Source organism: Barbus barbus (genome assembly GCF_936440315.1).
Source record: "Barbus barbus genome assembly, chromosome: 14".
NCBI classification, from domain to species: Eukaryota; Metazoa; Chordata; class Actinopteri; order Cypriniformes; family Cyprinidae; genus Barbus; species Barbus barbus.
In genome coordinates this window covers 16,134,756-16,161,789 of record NC_136742.1, presented here as the reverse complement: position 1 = coordinate 16,161,789, position 27,034 = coordinate 16,134,756, and the positions used below count along the sequence as shown (strand labels likewise).

The following is a 27,034-nucleotide window of genomic DNA, read 5'->3' as shown; positions in this document are numbered from 1 at the left end:
CAAGTAGCAAGCATTTCCCTTTATTAGGGCTGTCTTGTTTTATAGCTCAGCTGAGCTTCTCCTGAATTCTTCCATAGGTCAACAAAAAAAATAAAAAAATATTTTTCAGTTTAGAGGGAAAAAACAGGCTATAAAATTTCTAAATGTTTTGTTTTACAAACACAAACATATTTTCATTTTCAAAATATAATAACTCCTGTCAGACTACTTGTACAGTTTATATATATATATATATATATATATATATATATATATATATATATATATATGTGATAACATTGTGTATGTTAATGTTTATATACTGTAATGCTGCTTTTAGATAAGAGGATCACAATACTTGTTTATGGATCACATAATTTAATTGAGGAGAACACATTTGTGTTTGACCCAGAGTTGTCTAGATTGAGCAGATCTCCAGAACCTGATGCACTGAACCAAAACCCAGGATACAGGGGTTGAGTGAATGTGGTTTGGACACAGTGTAAAAGGGTCACTGTATCAAGTTCCTGCTTTGTAGTCCACAAACACACCCACCCTAAAGGATAGAGACCTTGAGATCTCAGTTTTAATGCTCTTATGCCAAAAAACAGGCTTGGGAAAACACTGCAGACTCCAAGATGTGTTGTTGTTTCCAAACATACTGACTAATCCCTTTCCTCTGCCACTAATTTCTTTATATGAGACTGGTATGTGCACACATCTCCCGTTTCACTCCACCTCCCAATAGCAGCGTCCAAACACACTCTCCTTGCAAAGCACCATGCAGGGGAACTTATAAATCCCTAAATGCCCAGCAGTGTGTGTCATCTGTCTGTTGTTCTCAGAGAGGACGAGGTGTTCAATTGCTGTGTTGCGATCAAGAGTAAAGCAGCAAAAATCTAAGGGAAATGATTCATAAATGATGTGATTGTTTTTGTCAGTTATGGCCGACAATTGAAAAAAAAACAGTTGTTTTTGTAAATTCAAAATTGTAAAAATACTATATACTGCATGACAATGTGACAAGTTTCACATATAGCTATAGTCACATAAAGGTGCAGGGTTTAAAAAAAAAATGTACTTACATTGTTTAAAGTGATTCCCGGTGAATGGTAAAATCTGAATTCTTGCCACTATAAAAGAAGAGAGATCAAGTGCCATAAAGTTTAATACTGTAGATTGCATGCTATATATGCAGTGCAAAATAACATAAAATAAAATATTTGTTTATTTACTGGTTACTTAAGATAAAAGGTAACAAACAAACAAAAACTTTTGAGAGTGAAAATGATTTAATTGATTAAAAGCTGGATGGAGTCTCTTACCAACAGAGATGATATTACTGATCTCCTCCTGATAAAAATCTTCAAAATGTTGTTTTAGATCAGAGAGAGATTTCCTCAGTCCATCAAATAGAATATGATTAACAGTCATACTGGATGAGTCCTCAGATTCAGAAGAAGCAGGGAGATTCTGAAAGGTTTATATTAAGAAAAATATTTAAAAAATGTTTTGCACTGAACCCGAGAGAATGCCTCAGGCAACCAGTGGCTTTACCTTGAAAGGCAAATGCTGCTCTGTGTGTGAATGTTGATCCAGCTCTATGTCTCTCCTCTGAAGATCAGAGATCTCCTGTTCCAGCTGCTCCAGGAGTCCTTCAGCTCGACTCACTTCAGTCCTCTCCTGATCTCTGATCAGCTATGTCACCTCATGCTGTCTTTTCTTAATAGAGACTATGAGCTCAGTGAAGATCTTCTAATGGTGCTCCACTGCTGTCTGAGCAGAGTGCTGGGAGGAGACAGAAAAAAAGTAGTCCAGTTTAAATTCAATCAGCCAAACTTCGATTTTGGTCTGCTCCTGTTACTAAGCTGACTTTAGAACTGCTTTTATGATATGTTTATGAGGATCATGTGTCTTCATTAATTTTAATTGCACATAAAAAGGGCAACCAGCGCATTATTATACAAAATATCTTTCTTTATATTGCACAGAAGAAAGTCACGCAGGTTTAAAATGACTTTGGGAAAGAGTAAAGGGTGAATTTTCATTTCTGATGTTTTTAATTCTCCAACAAACACTATGACTATACAAAATACACTATTTAGGAGTCAGTAGCTCTGTTATGTTCACTAAGGCTGCGTTTATTTGATTAAGAATACAATAAAAACAGTAATATTGTGAAAAATTATTATAATTAAAAATGACTATTTCCTATTTCAATATGTTTAAAAATGTAATCCAATGCTATGTTGGCAAAGCTGAATTTTCAGCAGCCATTACTGTCACATCAGTGTTACACGATCCTTCAGAAATCATTCTTGGTGATCAAGAAACAGTTCTTATATTATTATCATTATCATTAACATGTTGAAAACAGTTGTGCTTAGTATTTTTGTGAAAACCATGATGCATTTTTTTTATTTGAATAGAAAGTGAAAAGAATGCAAAAAAGGTTTCAAATGAGTTTCACAAAAAAAGTTAAACAAGGTATACTTGATTTAATTAGTACTATATGTTAATATACGCGGAAATCTCACATAAGCCTAGATCTGTTTTATTCTCCCTGAACTGGAGGGTGATTATCTGACTCTTTATATTTATTTACATTTTGCAGATAGGCCTACTGGTGTGTAGGGCGTTAACACAGCAGAATATATATATATATATATATATATATATATTTTTTTTTTTACCGTTTTTAATACAGTAAACATACATATATGTACACACACTTTGGACATTTATGTTGTTAAATGATTATACTAACATGTCCAGAATTCAATGTGTCAATGTGTGTTCAATGTGTTGTAATTTTGTAGGATAAAAGTGAGTGGTAGAATGAAAAAAGTAAACACTGAATATGATATCCAATGTGATTTTTGTTTTGTATTAAATATAACTAAACATGTACAGTAATCATATGACTGTTTTTTGTTTGTTTGTTTTCGCTGACTACCATCAGTGTATGAAGAAATGTCTCCATCTACTGGGTCAGAAGTAGAACAATACAAAGATAGTTACACATGGTTTACACAAGATTTCACACACACACACACACACACACACACACACACACACACACACGCACACACACACGAAACACGTATAAAATCAAGTATTTTGCTGTTTTTGGGTCATAACTCCAGTCAGAACTATAAGACTCCAAAACCTCCTGATTCTTCATCACCTGATTCATTTCCCCTGTGCTTGCATTTACACATACAGTGCAGCGTTATATGCATTCTTTATATAATAATCAGAATAAACTCTTTTGTTTGCAGGCTGTATTGTTTCAGATATGGAGCAGACAATAGAAATAACAGGATACACAGGTGGTTCAGTTGTGCTGCCCTGCTCCTGTGCTGGTCCTCAGTCTAAAGCCACAACATTCACCTGGGAGTTTGAGCAGGGAAATCAATGGATTCAAGTATTTAAAGATGAGAAATACAGTTAAAGGTAAGTGGAAATTTGGAGCAGGTGACACCCACTGACGATTGAGTTTCTCTTTTGCTTACAATAATCCAGGACTTTTTTGGTTGCAAATATTAAATGTTACATTGAAATAATTTTAGGAACTCCTTTTTTTATTACTACTTATAAACTAAAATATAAAATTAAAATTATATTTATAAATATTTTTCAGGGTGTGATTTGGTTGAGAACAGAAGGACATTTACAGTGACTGGATATTCAGGAGTCTGTGGTTCTGCCCTGCTCCTGCACTGAACTACTGGCTAAACCTCAGGTACAATGGATGTATTTCATTGAAAATAATTACTTTTACTTACTTTACTTTTGTCATTTAGCAGACGCTTTTGTCCAAAGCGACTTACAAATAAGAAAAAGTAACTAAAACTAAAAGTTACAACTCTATAAAAACTATATACCCACATAATTAAGAAATTAAATAAAATTGACACATGCATATAACAACATTTCAATAATAAACATATAAATGAAAAAACTAAAATAAAAAGCGATACTTCTATCCCTTGCCGGTGTCCCTGGCCGGTGAGTCGCACGGTAGAGTCGATGGTCTTTACACTCTTTACTTTTGTCATTTAGCAGACGCTTTTGTCGAAAAACCTCATGTCCACACAATCACTTTAACAACACATCAACCTTCACAACTTAAACGGACTCCACAACATGTAGCTCAATGTAAGTCACAGGCTTTGCTTTTTATTATACAACAATGCTTATGTGTTTTCTCATTGTCAAGTGTTTGTATTTAATTTTTAAAAATGCATGGAGCTTCTATGAGCTCATATTGAGACATTTATGCGTATTTGCACTACATTTGAGAAAAAAAGAAGCATTTATCAAGCCATTTCTGTTTCTCCACAGATGTTTTCATTCTACTGGGAGTGTTTTCCTCTGCGCTTTTACTGGCATTTATATTATGGAGATACAGAGGTAAATGAACACACAATCACACTTCTGATAACTAACAACTACTGAAATACTCAGGAATTACTAGCTAATGTGGCTGTACTCTTGAAACACATCAAATAATAGGTACAAAACCAAGTAAATGTTAAATACGCATTTAGTGATTAGACTGGTGTCTCATGTTCAAAATGATCATCAAAACTTGCTGGCTAAGATGTTTTATGTTACAGGAGGCAGAAATGATAAAAAGGTGACCACTGATGGTGAAGAGCTAAAGAAAGAACAAGACAATCAGGTGAAAACAAACTTTCTTTTACTGTAGATTACATAGCTTATTGATGCGATGCTGTGTGTGCAGTCATCCCATCTTTTCCTCTCCGTCCAGGATGACGTGATGTATTCTGCTGTAGTCCATGTTAAAACAGCATCCACACCAGCTCACACGCACAATGACCCATGCAGTAGAGTTCACGGAGTACGCTCCTATCAACGTAAAGCGCTAAAAGAACAGTGAGCACTGTAGAGAGATTGACACAAGTGTACATTTGTTATGAGTTTTCTGTAACCTAAATCTGAAAAGAAACCTGTTCATTGTTGGGAGGACATTTCAGTGACTTTAAAGTACATCAAGAATGATTGCAAAGCAGCACAACTGAGGAAGCCTTGTTGCCTGTCTGTATTTTTAGACATGTGAGCACTGACACTATGTGCCCACATTTTCAAGTTATCACAAAGTGACAAACCATAGTGTGTTGGGTTTTGTGGTTCACATATTTAAGCTAAAATCAGCATGAAATGATTATTGATTTTATAGTGAACAATTCTTCTATTTATGCTACATTGTTTTTTGTGCTTATACTTAATAAAAAAAACTCTTCAATAATTTTATCCACACAAACTCCTCTCTTACAATTGTCTGCAAACTCACACTTAGATCTGCCTCCATCCAATCAAAAACTAATGGATGGAACCAAGTCATGCCCTACATTTTTTTAAAAACTTTTTTGGTAATCCATTTCACTCAGATGTGTCGCAATATGAAAAATTAAAAATCTTTCGTCATCTAGAAAACTTTACTGCTTTCGGTCTATCAAGAAAGAGTACAAATGAATGTTCAATAATTCTTTAAGGACAGTTTCAGATGCTAAATCTGAAAGAGTGACACTAACCAAATAATGAGGAGTTAGACAGATGGTGTAACATTATTATATGAGCAAGCACGTGACCGATGAAAATAGATTCATGTGCTGTAAGAAAGCATGTGAGTGCATGTCTGTGTGTGAGGGCAGCTGTGGAAAATGTTTCATGTGGAAAATTAGTTTTCAAATGTAAAGATAAGCAATAACGATGTGGAGAGCTTCTCAAGTCTGAAGTGCTTATACTGCTTTCTTTTTCGTATGCAGCTTCTAACCATCATAACATACCTATATACAACTCACAAGTATTCCAAAACATGTTTTATAAAAGTCATTACTTTATTTTATACCCATCACATCTAACACACACTTTAATGAGTTTAAATGAAATGTTAAGTGATCAGCTTTTGTTCTGCTGTGACTAATTCAACATTGACTGAAATCTTGCAAGAGTAAAATCGTGACTGAGATGAGTGACTGAAATCAACTCTGAACATGCTTGATTCAAGCAGTGAAATGATCCTTGTGTAGGTGGTTTAATGTAGTGTCCACTCAGTAATGTAGTGACGAGACATCAGGTGGTTTATAACTGGAGATGGAAACCAGTAATATAAAAAAAAAAAAAAAAAAAGTGATATTCAAATAAAACTAACAGGTGGTTTGGTAAATTTCCCTAAAACAACAAACAAAGGCCATCTTGTTAGTTGTAAAGGCATCAAGACAACAAAGGAGGAAAAAATTCTCCAAAATCAACCAACGTTTTAACAGGGCATAAATAAAAAAAATAAAATAAAAAAAAGAAATCTATCAAAGACCACTTTGTGCTTTCAAAATAATAATAATAATAATAATGACATTTCACCTACTGTTTGAAGCATAGAATACACAAACACTATTTTCAAGTATACAAAATATGAAATATCACATAAAATACTAAAGTACAGCAGACAACATCATAAACCCGACTTAAGAGAAGCAAAAACCAATGGTGAATTGTGAATTTGTGGTTAGATGCTGTTTTTGAAGGACATTTTTCAAGCAGTTTGTAATGTTATGGTAGGTAAAGGCTACTCTCCACGGCATAACGTTAACCAGTAAAGATGATGACCATTGAGTCAGCTGTGTCCACGTATGGGCCGGAAAGAGACTAAACCAGAGAGGCAACAAACACGTGTGCGCATAATAATGGCTCTATCACTGTAAGATATCGGGGTGTCTGTGCTTTTACTATGAGTGATTGTTTCTGTTCTGCTCGATGGCTTTTCTACTACCAAAAAACAATGTTAATACAAAGGAATTAGTAATCTTTGATTAAAATGTCTGAGTTTAATCTTGTTCTTTTAAAAATAACAATATGCTATCCTTCATTCCCTCACTCAGTGTAGCTACAGCAAACCTTTACACGCACCACAACCAATCAGAACGAGAGACTACAGGCCTGCAGTGTCCTCACTCCACATAATATGACTCAAAGAGCCAATTACATGCAAGCTAAAGTAGACCTTTCTGAGTTCATTCGGCTCTTCATCTGGTATTGATTTTTTTTTTTATCATTTCAAGCAAATGACAATCAGTGACATTATTCAGGCTCTACAGGCATTGACCAATCGGCTCACATAACAAACCGTCCCTAAAAACTCTATTCCTACGAAACAAAAATAAGTTAAATGTTGAAGAAAATTCATATTGTTCTTGTCATGACTCAGATCAGCTTCGCTTTGCTTATATACAGTAAAGTGAGACAGCACAAGGCACACATTAATCGTCTTTGAAATGTTACAGATGCATAAATTAAGGAATCCTATCACAACTTCATCTACTGTGCTAGAAATAGGGTACCTAGTCAGAACGGCTAAAACTTTGTTGCTTCCATGTGCTTTAGGAAAAGCATTTGATCTACTGCTGAACGACTAGGACCAGTCTAGTTGGTTTTGAGATTTTCATAAAACTGTGGTCGAATCCATGCAACTGATGACCCTCACAGTTTGCTCCAACAGTCTTAAGCAGCCCAGTCCAACCGATCACTGCTGTTCATCAATCTGAACTATTAAGGCTGAAGTTCAGTGCTGTATTTTCAGTGGAGAATTTGATATCTAAATATCATGTTCTTAAACACCATGTGCGTTAGATACTGTCAACAAAGCTGCCAGGAAACAGCCCGGTTCGACCATTTCTCTGAAGTGTTCCTTTAAACCAGCCGTCCTCTCGTTTTCTGTGCACAAATACAATGTCTCCCTCCTTGAGTTCCAGCTCAGCTTCGCTTTGGGGAGGGTAGGACACCACCACACGGTACCTGGAGGAATGGTAAAGTGTGATGTTTACATGTCAAGTAATGTATTTTCTCAAGTATGCGTGAATGTTGATTTCTGGGTGTTTAGGCCTGTTCACACAAAGGACAATAACTATAACAATAAGGCTGTAGCTTTAAAAATAATCAAAAATTTGACAGAATAGCAGATTCCACCATACAACTATAATGATAATGGCACAGAGGAATGATATCGTTGGAATCGCTTTCAGAACTTTTCTTTTTTTTTTTACCAGCTGATGAACGATAAAACATTGACAGTCAATCAGAATCCATCCTGCTTTAAAGAGCACACACATTTAAAGTGCTAGAAGGCAAAGCTGCAGTGCATATTTATATTAAATAAAACATTATTGTGCGTTGTTGTAGACACTAATATTTAGGGTTGAGCAATATGATAAAATCTTTTTGACTTGTTTTATTTAATAAGATGCTGCAAAAAAGAACTGTATAATTTATACCCGGATGAAAAAATATCTAGGTTTTATGAGATTTCTTAAAATATTATTATTACTATTTTGAGAAGTACATTTTAATATAAAAAGTAATATATTTCTGATATATTATTTTTTTCAAGTTAAACCAACTTTGTCGTAAAGTTCTTTGAGTTTCATTGTGTAATGAAATGATTTGAGTTTCTCTAAAATGAAATTGTGCAATGCTGGTGAAGTGACTCTCAGAGCAGCTCTGGAGATGAAGTTTCTGTGGACTGTCCTCATATATCGAGACGGCAGATGCTGAAAACATGGTGACTGTCGTGGTTGTTTGAGTTTGTGTAGTACAAATAACTACGCCACTCATTCACACACAGAACTTCCTACCAATTTAGTATTTCCTCTGTGTGATCAGCTGTTAGATTAATCCATATCAAGTAAAACTGTCCAGAACTTATCATCGTTATCGACATAATTGTTTTTGCAATCTCAATAAGATATTGTTTATCACCCAGCCCCAAGTGTCATTATAGTTGTCATTCTTGGTGTTTTACTTGAGCAAGTTTTTAATTGAGCTTTTATTCTACCTTTCACACACGATTGGCCGGCCGTCATGCTGCATGGAGAGGGAGGAGCATGGCTGTCGTGGAGGCGGGGCGATTGGGGCAGTGTTGTCCAGGGAGCTGCTTCTGTGTGACGCTGTGTCTGTGTTTGATGAAGATGAGGATGCAGAGAGCTCAGAATCCATCTGACAGAGCCCAGCATGGCCGTTGTGTCCTACTGCCACTGCCGCTGAGCTGGGTGGAGCCATTTCATGTCCGACTGCCCCCTGGGGCATTTCCATGGCAATAGACTGCTCCGCCTCCAGTGTAGGGGAGGATGGAGGAGATGGACGGAGCTTCTTTTTATTAGACAGCAGTTTCAGCAGGCCTTTCTTTTCTCTCTGAAACGACACATTTGATTCTGTTTAAATGAAGAGGTCGAGTGCACGGCTTTTACACAAAACATGCAATTATCAGCACAGGTTCTGTGAAGATTATCAGCTGTCAATGAAAGTGTCATCAACGGAAATTAAAGTGTCATGACACATTTGAAATGTTGCCATCTAAAGGCTGTAACACACTACATGGCTTTGAACATGAACAGATTTTAAAACACTACCCGACTTGAGGATCAGACACTACCAGACTTTCAGATTGTTCTGAACACACAAACTCACACAGAAACGTGAGGTTGCTAGATGATATGTGACAAATGAAAACAACATATATTCTAAAATCAGCTCAAAATATCAAACATGTTTGACATACTCTGATTGGATAGAATCATAGTCTAGTCATAGTACTGTATACCAGCCTTAAGCAGCAGATTTATCATTCAAACCATTTTGATATACTGCAAAAACAGTTTGTAAATAAAACTTTAAATCTTATGTTTAAGAGAACAAAACCATCACTTCTAAAGAACTAAAGGAAATGCAAAACAATTATATTGAAAAGCAAAACACATTTAGTTGCACATCTGTGAGAATCTGAGTATGCGATAACATCTATCTATCTATCTATCTATCTATCTATCTATCTATCTATCTATCAATGTAGTTTGTGAAATAAAATCGATCCATCATTAACACAGTGTTATTCTGACTGCAGAGTGTCATGTGACAGTAGCCAATCATCTGAGTGAAATCACACAACATAAACGGTTCCATCCTTAAAAAATGAAACACAAAGTAAAAAATAATAAAATAAAACTGTGGATGGAAACCCAGCCTACTCCCATGACACAATCATATTATTTGTACTTATTTAATTGACTATGACTCACTTTAAATCACTCTACTCCACATTTTTATAGCATTTACATTCACTAATTCCTCTAGTATTATCCCAGCTATCCAAAACACATCAGAATGACTATCTCCAGAGATCTGGTAAAAAAAGAAGAGGTTTATAAAAGTGAACTCTGAAGACCTGTGAGTCTGCTACACTGTACATGTAAGAGTAAGAGTACCAAGAAATCTCCCAGAACATCAAGCTAAATTGAGCAACACTCCTCTGGGCTTGCAGAACAGTCTGAATCATAAAAACGGATGATTTCAGCTTTATATCAGCAGGCTTAACCATCCAGCTCAGCAAATGAGGTGAAACTCTGAGAATTTCTAATTGCCAAATGCCTTACTGCAGCACATTAAAATAACACTGTTGGGAGGAAACGCAAAATAACCATTAAAAAAAGCTGTAGATGTTGTAGAATGATTTAGTTCAACAAGTCTCACCTTGCAGTCTTTGTCCAGTCTACAAGCAACACCATGATTCGAGGCTGAACTGAGAGATTTTGTGCCGGCAGGGTTCACAGGAAGTGCTACAACAGAGACAGTTCTCATGGCATCACTGTCCAAAGAAGCAGCGCTAACATTAGGAGGGGTCAAGGAGGCGGCAGCACAGCTCATAGACACACCGACTCTGGCTGAGGAGGATCCTGGGCTGGAGCCGAGGACAGGTGACGCCTGAAGAACCACAGTTGTGCTAGGAAAGTAGGACCCAGGATTGTAGGATTGGATGGGTGTCACTGCTGCCGTAGGCCGGTCCTGACTATGACTCACAGCTGGAGGGGAAAAAAGGTGGAATAAAAGAAAGATGATGTATTTGGTGACAAATTTGAGTGCCCATAAATGAGGATGATTTTAAACACAGTTTTTAGAAATATACTATTTGTATTCATGTTTTATATGATTTTGAAAGAAATCCATCCAAGTATCAATTTAGTGAATTTAGTGCATGTTTATTCATTTTTTAAGTATTGTTTGCCAACAAATTATAATAAAAAAAGATAACTAAATAATAAAAATATGGCAAACTACTTTGTGGTTTCTTTTCAATAATAATTGTTTAATGCTTTTCAGGAAAGTTGTAATTTTTTATTTTTACTTATGAAATGTTTTGTGCTACTCAAACTAATTTTAATTCAGAAGTTAAAAATAAAATTACATCATAAGCACACAGGCTTGTTTTTGAAATAAAATTCTGAGTGGTGTTTGTTAGTAGGTGAGTGTGTGCTGAGCATGTAATTCTACCTGCCCTGACCGCACTGCGTGCCTGGTTAACGGTCATATGTGACGTCACATGCATGAGCACTTTGGGGTGCTGTCCACTGGGTATATGTGCAGCTGACACTACAGCAGCAGGCAGTGAGCAAGGCGGGGTAGAATTTGGGCAGACTGGAAGGAATTTGCTGGGGTCGACACTCCCCAGGGCAGCTCCAAGAGGAGCAGAGGAGGGGCTGACGATGGTGACGCCACGTCCCGCCTGGGAGCACAGTGTCAGGGGAACTTTTGGCTGACTGCTGCCAGAAACAGTCCTGCAGTAAAAGGAAGAAGTGTGAGGTTCTGCTCATCCTGAATCTTTTGACATTGCAACACATTTTACAGCAAAACAACAGAAACAGCTGTACATTTAACAGTCTCAATGTAGTTGTATTCCTTTTAAATCACAGGTCTGATGAGACTTTTTTTTTTTTTTTTTTAAATAGGAATTGTAAGAGGAGCTGTAAAAAAAAAACATTTTGAAGACATCTGTACAATGGTTTGAATGACTGTAAATGGCTCATCATGCTGATTACTTCAAGGTGATGTGTTTTCTTACAATCAGTGTATGATATTGTGCATGTAATTCTCATTCCTGCCACAAGAGAGTGCAGAGTTTAAAGGAATGTCCCGGTGCAAAAGAAGCTTTATTGACAGCATTTGTGGCAAAATGCCCTTTAGCGCTTAAATAAAAAAAGAATAAATAAAAAATTGACTAAGCTCACATTTATCTTTATTTTTATTTGTAATCCACATTATGATTGATAAATTGTCAACAAAGTGTAACTTTTATTGAACCTGGAACTCTTCCTTAATTCCATATGTGAACGTGACCAGCTCAGATTTATCTGCAAGTGGAGACTTTATGTGTGGTGTGGGTGTGCCTGAGCCAGAGGAGAATCTAATCTCTCTCTAGCTTACAGGGTGTATGAGTGATAACATATACAAGTGTGTGTGTGTCACATACCTGTTGACAGGACTCATGTAGTTACCAGGAAACACTCCGATCTTGCCGGTGTGCATGGATGTTCCTTTAAACCAGCCGTCCTGACAGCGCTCCAGCACCAGAAACATCTCCCCCTTCCTCAATTCCAACTCATCTTCTTTACGAGGCGTGTAGGGAAACATTGCTACGTACCTAAGAGCGAATCAAGTTTCCAACATTAAAAAAAAATACAAACAAACAAACAAAACACATTTCATTCTGTAAAGTTTAATACATTTGAAACAATATAATTTTTTTTTAATTATTCTTTAATTCTTCTTTTTTAAATTTACGTTAAATTCATTTTTAATTGATTAAAATTTTGCATTTTTTAAAATTATTAATTTTATTTACAGTTTTAATTGGACTTAGATGCAGTATTGCTAATCAAACAGGGGTTGGCGTTGTTCCCACACGGCTTTTATGCTTCATAACAAATCTACTCTCAGCTGTAAAATAATTTCCAAGGACACAAAAACCATAAAGTCTTTAAAAACGCCTTGAAAATGGGAATGTAATGAATAACGGCCATAAACACACTCCACCCAGAGCATTATGGGCGACTCCAACAGAAATCAGGTGTGTTTAGGGCTGTGTTTAGTTGAAATGCAGACAAAAGGTAAAGGGTGAGAGGTCAGGGCTCAGGTTAAGTCCCCAGAGACAACCCTATTCCCCTTAGACATGACCTCTGACCCCTCACCTGTGTGTTCAGTCACACTCAGCTGGCATTGGGTAACGGCAGAGGTGAGTTAGAGTTGCAAAGACCCTCTCATACTCTTTCTAACAGTATGCATCTCTAAAGTTGCATATTTAAAGTGTGTGCATTTTATGTTCTACTCACACTGTGGGTCTCTGACGGCCACTCTGATCCCCCGCAGCAGGCGATAGCCTCTGACCAGCATTCAAGGCAGCAGCGCCCACAGCTGAGGACTGTGACTGAGGTGGAGGAGGAGGTGGAGGAGGAAGAGCATCCTGAAATAATTAAACAAATTTTGTTAATATTATGTCTCCTACAAAATTATTTATGTATAAGAAACAATAAAATTAAAGTACATCTTGAGATAATGCAGTTCTCAAACCCATCCATATTTACTGTTATTTTGACATCCATTCACATTTATGTAACTCGTGTAGCAGAAAATGATGTCAGAGACATCCCTACAAAGTTTGGACAATGTCATAAAACCATAATCCCACTGACTGTGTCTTTCCAGCTTGTGTGCTGGTTGCTAACAAGCGGGTACTTTGGCAGTGGCAGGTGCTGTGATAGGTGGATATCCAGCCTGGGCTACATGTCTGGCTGAAGACGGATAAATCGGTTCCATATGGACCAACGCACACATCTGCAAACAGACTTTATGAGCCCAGTGGCACCACTACGAAAACAACTCTCACACTGTAAAGCTTGTTTTGTTGCTTAAGTCACCTTTTTGCCTGTTCATTTCATGTTCTCTACTAATGCTCTTGTCTTATTTGTTTTATTAATTCATGTGTCTTGTGTTTACTGCTTAATGTGGATTTACTGCAATTAGGAAAACTAAAAAACAACCATCTTTCACTCTGGTGCTTTTAAATCCCGTATACGAGATAAGAGTCAAACGATGCACACTAAGGCCACCATTACAAAACAATGCTTTGAAAACAAAAGGAAACAGTACCCGCACAGCACTGCACACACATCAATCTCAGAGAGCCATTAGTGTCCAGCCTGAGGCCCACACAACTCCCTGAAATGGTGTGTGTGTGTGTGTGTGTGTGTGTGTTTGCGTTGAAGGAGATGAAGGGCTATCAGATGGCAAACTGTCCTCGTTTAGCATTAGCATTTCAGTGTGTGTGAATGTGATTGTATATGAGAATTTTAAGAGGAAGAGCTGCTTACATTCTGCTTCTGTTATGTGAGTGTTTGTGTTTTGATACACCACTGTTCAAAAGTTTGGGTTGAGTAAGATTTTCTTTTTAAATTAATATTTTCATTCAGCAAGGGCACATTAAATTGATAAAAAGTGACAGTAAAGACTTTTACATCATTACAAATCTGGAAATGTCACACTGGAAATGGGCACTTTCATGGCTGAAGGTACTGAAAACCATGCTTAGCCATAACAGGAATAAATTACATTTTAAGGATAAGAGACTTATTTCAAAAACATTACAAAATTGTACAAAACTTTTGAACAGTGTACACTGATGCTTAAACTGAGGTAATATGCTTACCCAAGGAGAAGTTAAGCACTCAATTAAGCACTCTTTAGAGGGGATGAATGTTTTAAAAACAACATCTTGAGTCACGTGACGTGTTCATGAACCTAGTCGCAGTTGAGCTCTGTAAGTTTGGCCCTTTTTGCAATTTTTTCAGTTTGCAGTTTTATTCATTAATAACACTTTTACTGATGCATACAATCGGAAACAGCAGGAGTTGTTTCCATCGGCTTCTCTGATTAAGAAGAAATCCAAGCCACCGACCGCGAGCGAGCGATATGATATGACGAGTTCACTTCTCATATCAGTTGTTCAGTCGCTATGCTCTAAACTGGATCTTTTTACAGGGGAGATGAGAGAACAAAAGAAAGTTGTCGCAGATCACGATAGGCGACCAACAGGTTGTGGACTTACAGGATCGCAATAGGCATAGCAATCTGCATCTGGTCGGATTGCCTGAAGGTTCCAAAAAGGACAACCCTATGGGCTTTTAAAAAAAATCACTACCGACGTGGCTCCCGTCTCTAGCTTTATCCTGCAACGCTGAAGGTCATTCTCAATCAAGGTGAACCTAAAATGCTATACTCCCCAGAAGAAGCAAGAGTTTTTCTCAGATCCCTTTTATCCACCATCTCCCAGTGAACTCCAGCTGGACATTTGCTGTCTAATCGGAGAAGAGATGCTCTAAATGGTTAGGTGACTGTCTCTTTCACTGTTCACTTTAATTTTCACTTCTTAATTCATAGTTACTAGATGCTTTCATTGTGCATACGGTATCGCTTACTGATTATGATGTTATTTTATTTATGTTTCTAGTTGTTTTCCTTCTCTCGCTCCCATTTTTTATTTATATATTTATTTATTTTATTATATATATTTTTTTTAAATAGAGATACTACCTAGTCAATATGTGACTATGGGGCCAATGTTGGCGCTACAGTAATGTGCAGGTTTTTGTTGACGCCACGGACCATGTTAAGGGGTGCTGGCAGATCAAGGTTTGTTCTTGGTTTGATCTGCCATAGTTCATGGGAATGCGTTTATAGATTTTTTTAATAGTGATGGGAAGGGTGGGGGGTAGTAGTTTAATGGTAGACTCAACTGGTTTTATTCTCAAACGTGTATTTTGTCTTATTATGCAGTAATTATGTTTGACACCTATGACTGACCTTAATATTCTGAGTTGTAATATTAATGGCCTAAATGGCCCTCACAAACTTACAGGTTTTCTGTATTTTTTGCGAAGAAAAAAGATTGATATAGTGTTAGTTCAAGAATCCCATTTGAAAGAGGAGGATATACGCAGGTGTAATAGTAAGTTTTATGAAGTGGTATCTCACTCATCTTCGGATACTAAAACCAAAGGTGTCCTAATATTGTTGCAGAGGACTTTAAATATAATTACTATTTTAGATAAAGGATGTGATACAGATGGCTAGAATAACACGCATAAAAACAATAGTGGAGAATAGGAATTGTATTTCTCTCAGTTTATGCCCCTTGTACTCCTGACCCTACTTTTTTCTGTTTTGTCAACCTATCACTTGAAGTTTTCAGATTCTGAAATTGTATTGGGTGCAGATATGAATTCTGTAATGTTGCATATCCTAGATAGGATATACACTAGGATATACACATAGGATATACACTCACCAAAGGAATCACACTCTCAAAGTATTTTTATTTTTTTTCTGAATATGTATCTGCCGTCTTCTCCTAAGTGTAATCTCCGTTCGCAAGGACCTTTAGGCACGTTTTCGCATTGGGTTTTTTTTTTTTTTTTGGGGGGGGGGGGGGGGGGGGGGGTGCCCTTCTCTCTCATCTTTTTGAACTCAGCTCTCACAGGACCTGTTATATTTGTTGGGTACTGATATGTTTGACTCCGCGGCATTTTTTCATGAATGACTTTTGGGACTTCATCTTGTCCGTCCAACAAAGATGTTTACTGTTAGCTGCTCTCACAGCAGCAAACAATTGCTGGTCAACCGCTGGAGTCCTCCTCACACAATGGACAGACGAACCTGGACTGTGTTTGTTGGACATTGTCTCGATGGAACTCTCAACTTCTCGCGTGCATGGATCTAGTATGGAAACTGTAAGTTTGTGTCATTCAGCGTTTGATGTGACTTTTTTCTTTTCTTTTTTTTAAACAAAACAAAAAAAACATCTTAAGAGTTTTTAGCTGACAGCATGCTGGGAATCACGGTGCTAAAATTCATTGTCAGCACAAAAAAAAAAATTCAGAAGTTGCTCCTCTATATTAATTTCCTTTAAATCATTGCAGCTACAGCCATCAAAATAATTAGAATATTGTGAAAAAGGTCAATATTTTTTGTCACTCATTTCAGAAAGTAAAACCAATATATTAATATACATTCATTACACAGAGTGAAATATTTCAAGCCTTTATTTCTTGAAATTGATGATTATGGCTTACAGATAATGAAAACCCAAAATTCGTGTCTCAGAAAATTTTAATATTACATAAGATCAATAAAAAAGGATATTTTAAACAGAAATGTCAGGCTTCTGAAAAGTATGTTCATTTCTATGCACTCAATCCTTGGTTGGGCCTCCTTTTGCATGAATTACTGCATCAATGCGGCGTGGCATGGAGGCAATCAGCCTGTGGCACTGCTCAGTTGTAATGGAAGCCCAGGTTGCTTTGATAGCGGCCTTCAGGTCATCTGCATTGTTGGGTCTGGTGTCTCTCATCTTCCTCTTGACAATACCCCATAGATTCTCTATAGGGTTCAGGTCAGGCGAGTTTGCTGGCCAATCAATCACAGTAACACCATGGTCATTGAACCAGCTTTTGGTGCCTTTGGCAGTGTGGGCAGGTGCCAACTCCTGCTGGAAAATGAAATCAGCATCTCCATGAAGCTTGTCAGCAGAAGGAAGCATGAAGTGCTCTAAAATTTCCTGGTAGATGGCTGCGTTGACTGTGGACTTCAGAAAACACAGTGGATCAACAGCAGCAGATGACATAGCAGCTCAAATCATCACTGACTGTGGAAACTTCACACTGGACTTGAAGCAACATGGATTCTGTGCCTCTCCACTCTTCCTCCAGACTCTGGGACCTTGATTTCCAAATAAAATGCTAAATTTACTTTTATATGAAAAGAGGACTTTAGACCACTGAGCAACAGTCCAGTTCTTTTTCTAAACAGCACAGGTAAGACGCTTCTGACGTTGTCTCTGGTTCAGAAGTGGCTTGGTGGCCCTTTTCCTGAAGACGTCTGAGCGTGGTGACTCTTGATGCACTGACTCCAGCTTCAGTCCACTCCTTGTGAAGCTCTACCAAGTGTTTGAATCAGCTTTGCTTGACAGTATACTCAAGCTTGTGGTCATCCCTGTTGCTTGTGCACCTTTTCCTACCCAAATTCTTCCTTCCAGTCAACTTTGCATTTAATATGCTTTGATACAGCACTCTGTGAACAGCCACACCTTTCAGTAATGACCCTCTGTGACTTACCCTCTTTGTGGAGGGCGTCAATGTTCGTCTTCTGGATCATTGCCAAGTCAGCAGTCTTCCCTATTATTGTGGTTTCAAAGAACAAGAGATACCCGGAATTCATACTGTAGGGATATAAATATTTTGAGATACTGATACTGACTTTCATGAGCTGTAAGCTCTAATCATCAAAATTAAAACAAAAAAAACTTTTGAAATGTTTTACTTTACATGTAATGAATCTATAATATATGAAAGTTTCACTTTATGAAATAAGTTACAAGAAAAAAATTAACGTGTTATATATTTAGATGTACCTGTAGTTAAAAAAATCCACTGCCTCCAACAATAAACTAGGATAATTATTGCCAGATTCCTAATATGCACCAAAACATTGCGTTTTTAAGACAACGCATTAAGTTAACTTAAAAAAAAACATTAGATAAAAGTGTTAAGACTAGGGCTGCCACAATACAAGATTTCCACTTCATGATTATTGTGACAAAATGAATTATTGCAATATCCACAAAGATATTTTGAGTTTTCTCCTTTTTTGGCCAATAAATCACACTTAAAAAAAAAAGATAAGAAACTTGTCCTCTGAATATGTCTGGTATACACAAACCAATGTAATTATATAGGGCTCCTGTAGAGTGACAAATCAATAAAAAAAAAATCTAATCTAAACAGGACTAGAGAGCAGATTGACCATTTAAATACTGTGCACTTTGAAACAGAAATCTTCCCACAAATAATCATACTTTTGAATTTCCTGACACAAGAAGGAGCTTAATGATTCTGTTAATTCACTGGTTATCAGACAAATCAGAAATTCTCAAAAATGACAACTATCAGCACAACACATTATTCAGCACCTGGCTGACATATCACATAGTGCTGAGTAATAATAACGTTGAGTACTGTTGTACAGACAGGGTCATTTTATATATACAGGTTAGAAGAATGTCATATGAATAAACTGATAGGATGATGAAGAATTTTGACATACTAAGTCGATTTAAGGACCTTGTCAGACTCACCACTGGAATAGAGGCATAGCTGGTTTCTGGAGGAAATGTGAAAACAGTCGCTGTGGTGACAGGACTGCTTGGTGGAGGAGTAACAATGAGTCCTGTTGTGCAAATGTGAACCTAAAAGAAGACAAATAAGAAGAAACGACAAGTTAATTAACCTTTCCTGAGCCACTTCCACTCCTGTATCATCTGGCAAGTGAAAGCACGTTATGAGACGGTGAAATTCTGCTTAAGGGATGACACAGAAAACCATACAACCGAGAGAAATTTGGGCAGATAGCCACACACGTATGACTTCTGTTTAAACAAACAAACTTTAATGCAACAAGACATCTTTAGAGCTACATGTCAGCCTACATTTGTTGTTCATGCCTGAAATCAATCCAGCTAAAAGAACAACATTGCCGGCCCTAAAACGTCATGACCAAAGAGAACTTACCTTTGGTAAACTTAAGTGTCAAAATGACTTTTATTCTGGTCAGTTGGGAGTACATGAGTGCTCAAACTGATTAATAATAGGTTGCTATTGCTATTTAGTTAAAAGATAAAGACAGCCATTAAAATGGTTGGGGTCAGCCTTGCAAAGCATAAGCATAAGAGAAGCAAAAGAGAAAAAAATCTAACCAACCCCAAACGTTTGAAGGGTAGTAGTCTAAAAGCTTAACTAAAAGCTAGTGTAAACTAAAAGCTGCTCTGAGAATATCTCCTGAAATAGACTGTAAATTGCATTTCTTTAAATTATTATAACATTAAGTAAAAAACTCAGGAACACTGAGGCCATAAAATCCCATCCTGTCTTTTGGAATGGTTCAATAATAGGACCGACTCATAACAGTCAATAATCAGCAAACAAGTTATGCGCTTAATCATTTTTGTGTAGAACATGTATAGTCTAGTTTGTATAGCAGACTCTTAAAAGTGTGACATGTACTTGAATTTCTCCCTGTCTGGAGTGATCAACCACATGGCATGCTTCCATAACCAGGTTGCATCCTTCCTCTATCCTTTCAGAGTCTCTTGCTATTTTAGTTTTCCTTTATGACTAACAAGAAATCAGGAATAAAAACTGGAGCTTTACTTTGTCAGAAAACATTAATAGCACATGGACAGACCACCTAGGGCAATCACAAGTGTGGGTGGTGTACCTTGTGTACATTATATTAAATCCTCAGATGTTGGGATCACAGGGCTTCATACAAAAAATACAGAAATAAACACTTTCAGGATAAACCAAACCTGAGAGACACTACAAACAAGCCAGAATCAAACTGATTTTTAGGTTCAAAGGGACGCGCTGTAGAAATGTGTTGTGACATTCAATATCTGGATCAGGTCCTGAGTGAGTGATGTGCTCTTTTAGAGTGAAAACATTTCACCTGTGCTTCAGCGAATCAGACACAAGAGTATTCAGACAGACATTCTATTAAAAATAATAATAAAAAAAAACCCCAAACCTTACTTCTAAAAGTATCTAGAGAGGATAGTCCTCAAAATAGTCCTCATCAGAAAATAGACATGGACATAATTATACAGAAATGATAGCATCCGTAATTTACTTTTAAGTTCGATTCAATTTCCTGTTCTCTACTTCTCTCTGTGCCCGAGGGAAATGCAACGCTTCTGAATATTGTATGACTGTCCTGGGGTGGCATTTGTCATTAATGACATGACTTTTTTCAACACTCTCCACCTCAGGTCCAGATTTAGAACTTCTCACTTCATGACCTGAATGTCCCGGAGCCAATAAGCCCAAATAACAGGCTTCTCCAGCTTAGTCTCTGCTAAATTCATTACAGGTAATGAAACGAGCATGAGAAAAGGCCAAACCATTTACAATCTGTAAGAACTGACAGCTCTCCACACTAAATAAAGAAAGAGGGACTGTTGTGTGTGTGCATATGCAAAGAGTTTTAAGACACAAAGTTGGAATGATACTAAAGTAGCAACAGATCTTTTTTCCATACTTTCACAGAAAAGAAAAGTAGATTCTATCCATACAGGAGGGACTTGAGACTTGGTTTTATCTAACATTTCTATCCAAACAATTGAAGAACTTCAGCATCCGCCACCAGAGAGACATGCCATTTTACTGGAAGATTGAATTATGATTCAAAATTACAAGGTTAAAAAATTATAATATATTTAGAAAATAAGACAAATTTTCACTTCATGACAACTTTAAGAAACTAACATTTCTCGAACTTACTTTAGCAGAAAGTTTTTTTTTTGTGCCAAATTTTACACAGTATTTTTTTCTGTATGAGTGTGTTAACCTGGGAGCTAAAACTGAATGTTTTCTCCGCAGAGATCTCAGAAAGAGTAAGTGCTTGGAGTAGTGTGTTGAAGTACACGTGAATCTGTGTGTGTGTGTCTGTGCAAAGCATATCTCCCTGCCACATGCCCGCTCAGCTTCAGGGTACATCACCTCTCAAGTTGCACCCTACAGGTTTGATTGTACAAGGTACTGAGTGAGTCAATGTGTGGGATATGAACATACTGGAAGGCACACAAACGCTGTGTTATTCTTGTTGACACGCCACTTCCTGCAGGTGAGAATGACATCAGCCTTTGCCAATTGGATAAAATAAGCCAACAGCTGGATGATAATCACAGCTGCGTGCAGGCCTTTCCAGGCAGCGTTTCCACAACTCTAAAATCATGCGCATTTCCTTTGCCAAATACTTGAATTGTAATGCAACCCCCGAATTCAAACAAGATTAGTTCACACAAACAAAAACTCACAAAAATTAAAACTTTACTTACTCTAAAGTGACTTACTTTCTTCTGTGGAAAATAAAAGATTTTGTGAAGAATGTAGGGAATCAAACAACAATGGCTCAATCTATCTTTAATGTTTAATCTTTAAAAAAAAAAATAATAATTATATATATATAAATATATATATATAGGGTTTGACAAATCTGGACATCAGGTATGTAATACTTGTACTATTTTTCATGCTTAATTCATAACTGAAATGTACGAAGAAAAAAATAAATAAAAATTCCACAGCACCAAAATCCAAGACTTTCATTTTTGCTGACCTTTTCAAGTGTGCTCAAATGAATTTGTGATATATTTAATTTGATAACTTGTGAAGTGACATTCAGCCAAGTATGAGGAGTATTTTTCTCCATACTCGGAATTCGTGCTCTGCATTTAACCCATCCAACGTGCACACACACAGCAGTGAACATACACACACCGTGAACATACACCCGGAGCAGTGGGCAGCCATTTTATGCTGCAGCGCCCGGGGAGCAGTTGGGGGTTCGGTGCCTTGCTCAAGGGCACCTCAGTCGTGGTATTGAGGGTGGAGAGAGCGCTGGACATTCACTCCCCCCACCTACAATTCCTGCCGGCCCGAGACTCGAACCCGCAACCTTTGGATTACAAGTCCAACTCTCAGACCATTAGGCCACGACTTCCCTAACTTCTTTCCTACATCATCTTCCACTGTCAGTCTTGGGATTTTGTAGGTCAATGTCTCATCAAACTGATTTATTTGTTAAGGGTGACTTTCAAACTTTTACTATTATAACTTATGAAATACAAGTCGCAGCTTTAAGATCTACATCAATAACAGGAACAGATTTTAATTTTGTTAAAGGGGTCATATGATGCGATTTCAAGTTTTCCTTTCTCTTTGGAGTGTTACAAGCTGTTTGTGCATATATACGATCCCTGAGGTTGCAAAGACTAAAGTCTCAAAACCAAAGAGATATTCTTTATATAAGTTTAGACTTGTCCACGCCCCCCCAAAACGGCTCATTCAAACACGCCCCCACATGTTTACGTCACGATGTGGGGAGATTTTCATAACACCGCCCAAATGTTTATGCAAAGAAAGAGGGCATGATTTTTATTCTTGCTGTTGTATTGTTGCTGCCGCCGACGCCATGTCATGGAGATGCTGTGTTTTGTTGTGAAAGCAAAACTACTTTCTATGGGCTTCCAAAAGAGGACAACTAGAAATCAGTGGCTAAGTTGTATTTACAACACTGTTCCAGAGCAGTACAACGCAAATATTCAAGTGTGCAGCACATTTTACGGAGGACTATTTCTGAACCTGGCAGGAGAGTAGCCTACAATGTTGGCTCGCACAAAGGCTGTTTCTATAAAGTGGGGCAATTCCAACTTTGCAAGGACTGTCTGACGCTTCTGAATCACAGACTGTAAGTACATTTCTGCTACTGACTATTCAAACGCGAGTTTTGAGCAATGTAGAGTAGTGCTTGTTGTTTCTCCGCTCACTAATGCAGATATTGTAATGTTACGTGGCGCGATGCAACGCGACGCGTAAAAAGACAGTATAAGTCATTATAATCAGTAATTATACCCCCACTGGATGCAACAAATGCTTCGTTTGTAATGGGTTTTATTGTTTTAGTCTCGTCGGCGTTAGAAAGCGGCATCACAATACGGTGAGGGGCGTAACCTTTCTGTCTCACACTTGAGGTATTAGGCCAATCACAATGCACTGGATAGCTGGCCAATCAGAGCATGCCTCGTTTCTCAGAACGATGAGCTTTGTAAAAATCAATGCGTTTCAGAAAGGCGGGGCATAGAGGTGTAACAATAATGTACAGTATGTGCAAAAATAATGTTTTTTTTAACTTTAAACCACAAACACATTGCATTACACCAAATACACAAAATATTTTTTACAAGAATACTTTTTAGCAATGTCATATGTCCCCTTTAAGATAGAAACTTGGAGGGCATGTCTGAAAGCTCAAGAGAAGATTGCTGCTGTCGTTTTCTGCCACAAATGACAACCACAATGACCACTCAGCAAAACATTAAAATACACGCTAACGAAATTAAAACTTGTTCGGTAATTAGAGACGCATCCCTTGCTGTGTTTCATAAAGCAATTGGAACAAAATCAGCCGTGGCAAAAAGCGCCGATGCGTCGAACTCTCTTTTTCATTACTTTAAACATCCTCATCTGTCCAAATGGCCACTTTCTCTCAGTTTTTCCTTTCTTTCTTTCCCTCAAACCAGAAATATATGAGAAAACAATAAGTTTGTGGTTCATATATTCCAAATGTGTCACAAAAATCATGTAAATCGATACATCACTCTAATAAGAGGGCATAACTGCTACCACACAGGAGGGGGATCACTTTACAGGCTCAAACAGGCTTTTATGAGATCTGGAGTGTCTGGATAATTATTAGCGCTAAAACGCCTAGATAGGAATGTTAAAAGAGCGTGAGAGAGAAAACGTGGGCTTGCAAGAGAGGGACAAAAAGGGAGCGAGAACGAGAGAGATAGTGTCTATATTCATAGTACTAGATGACACAAAAACAACAGATCAATTGTCATTGTGTTTGGCTGTTGTTCGGTTGCCCGACAACAATACTGGCGGAAAAAAAGAAGACTGCAAGTATGACGGGGGAAAAAAATAAATGAAACAATATGCTGCAGTATAAAAAAAGTAAAGAAAAAACTGGGACAAAAAAAGAGCCCAATTATAGACTCATAAACAGACTGCAGATGATAAATATTCTGGTTACGCATGCAGGAAATGGACTGGTGTCTTGTGTAAATATACTTACTAGGTGTGAGTACAAAACACTGTGCTGGTCTCATATTAACACACGATGACGAATTCTGTTGCTTGAGAAACTGGCTCACGTTCTTAAAGCGTTAACACATGTTCGCTAAAGCCCCCACACATGCTTCCTCATTCCATCTGCACCAAGTATTCACTCTCATAAAACACTGTATGGGGGTCAGCTTTCACAACACCCCGTCTCAACCGCTCTTTTATGAAAATGGATCCAAGAGCATACAGACAGACCGAAACTAAGACGACAGAGGTATAATGTGTCTTCTGTTGTGTTTTGTCCCATAGAAGAGGACTCCAGAGAGGTTCTTGGGCAGGTGACGACATTAATGGAACAAACATCATGGAGAAAAATTTTCCAGTTAGCTGTGTGCTTCTTATACTACCAAATTCACATGCAAAGTCTAATACTGACATGAGAAGTGTGGAGATATCAGTTGAACAATGAGAGAATTTCTTTCACTTTAGGTTGCTTCTTCGACAGTTTCAGGTCACAGCAACTAGGGGTGCAAGGCCTCTTTAAAATACTTCTTGTGTTTGTGTACTGTTTTTTTGTGAATACAACAGAAATATTCAATGTAAGGACCTAAAGTGAGATGACAAGAGTAACTGAACAAGCAAATCGTTTAATAATAGTTTTGAATTGTTTAACTGAAATTGACAGGTTGGGCTGCAGCGCTTCCACATGAAGTCATTTATGAACATGAGTTTTTTTTTAATGTTTGTATACAATTCAATGTATCATTTTAAATATATAGACTTTGCTATTTTACGGATGCCAGAAAAGACTTTACCACAAAGGCATCAAAGCCAAAAATGGAACATGCTAGGGCCATAGATCTGACTAGCTTTCACATTTTTAGTCAAAAAAGTAGTAGTTTTAGTAGTTTAGTAGATAGTAGTTTTATTCTTTCTTTTTTTATTTCATCCTTAGCAGAACAGCCTGACACTCAGTGAGTCCTAAAGTCTTTAAAACAAAAATAAAAGTGAGTGTAAAGCAGAGGGGGGAAAGTCACATTCCTGGAAGTTCCTTAGAGCCCCCTCTACACCAGAACATCCACATGAAATGGCATGTCTTTATAGCATCTCCTTAGAGACCGCACTGCTCTGCAACCAGTGGAACAGCTGTGAGTGACTGTCATCCCAGGGTTGCTGCTGTAACCTCTGTGAGCGAGAGGAGGGGGGAGTGTTTGGTGTGGTGGAGCGCTGTCACGCACCAGTGATCCCAAACGCTCGGACAGCATGTTGGACTGTGTGGAATGAGAGAGAGTAACTGCTGACAGAACAGGAGAGAACAGTAAGCTGGTGTGGACAAGCATCAGAGCTCTGGAGTGTGGGCAGGATGTCTGACATGATGTTCACTTTCTTTCCCTTCAAGCTATCAATTGCAGTTGTTTGGCGAATTTCACCACTAGGCGTTTAACTACTGTTGCATTCCCTCTATTTCACTGCCCTCTAACCATTATTGTCAGGTGAAGTGATCTTACTAAAGCAACACAAAAAATGTGGACATACCGCCTTCTTTGAATAGTACAACAAATTTCTCTGAGACTCAACATGTTTCGAAATCACACAATCTGTTACTGTTCCATCACTCAGTATAAAGTCTCTCTGTCACTACACTAACTTGATTTGAATAGATCAAGATCAATCAACTGCCATAGTCACACTATAGTAAGACTGGGTAAGACATTGAATATTCATGTTACACTTGTGATTATTACGGTGGAGATATAAAATAAAGCAACATTATAAACACATTTTTACTTTATATTCCACCATTAAGCTTTCTAAAGACACACACACACATCCATTACTGAAAGGTGTGTCTGTTTACAGAGTGCTGTATCAAAGCATATTAAATGCAAAGTTGACTGGAAGGAAGAATTTGGGTAGGAAAAGGTGCACAAGCAACAGGGATGACCACAAGCTTGAGAATACAGTCAAGCAAAGCTGATTCAAACACTTGGGAGAGCTTCACAAGGAGTGGACTGAAGCTGGAGTCAGTACATCAAGAGTCAACACGCTCAGACGTCTTCAGGAAAAGGGCTACCAAGCCACTTCTGAACCAGAGACAACGTCAGAAGCGTCTTACCTGGGCTGTGGAGAAAAAGAATTGGACTGTTGCTCAGAGATCCAAAGTCCTCTTTTCAGATGAAAGTAAATGTTGCATTTCATTTGGATATCAAGGTCCCAGAGTCTGGAGGAAGAGTGGAGAGGCACAGAATCCATGTTGCTTGAAGTCCAGTGTGAAATTTCCACAGTCAGTGATGATTTGAGCTGGCATGTCATCTGCTGGTGTTGGTCCACTGTGTTTTCTGAAGTCCACAGTCAACACAGCCATCTACCAGGAAATTTTAGAGCACTTCATGCTTCCTCCTGCTGACAATCTTTATGGAGATGCTGATTTCATTTTCCAGCAGGACTTGGCACCTGGCCAGACTGCCAAA

At 37.7% G+C, this 27,034-nt stretch overlaps 1 protein-coding gene across 1 annotated transcript in view; it reads right to left on the bottom strand.

Annotated features, from left to right (window-relative positions):
- Positions 1–5,831: 5,831 nt before the first annotated feature.
- Positions 5,832–27,034, bottom strand: part of LOC306880703 (E3 ubiquitin-protein ligase SH3RF1-like) — a 65,077-nt gene continuing 43,874 nt past the window's right edge. The window contains exons 6-12 of the mRNA XM_079434424.1: positions 19,016–19,126; positions 13,161–13,291; positions 12,302–12,472; positions 11,326–11,609; positions 10,528–10,856; positions 8,837–9,192; positions 5,832–7,800 (exon numbers count right to left, since the gene is read on the bottom strand). Of these exons, the coding sequence (XP_079290550.1) occupies positions 7,632–7,800; positions 8,837–9,192; positions 10,528–10,856; positions 11,326–11,609; positions 12,302–12,472; positions 13,161–13,291; positions 19,016–19,126 (1,551 nt within the window). The 3' untranslated portion in view covers positions 5,832–7,631. The remainder of the gene's footprint in view (positions 7,801–8,836; positions 9,193–10,527; positions 10,857–11,325; positions 11,610–12,301; positions 12,473–13,160; positions 13,292–19,015; positions 19,127–27,034) is intronic.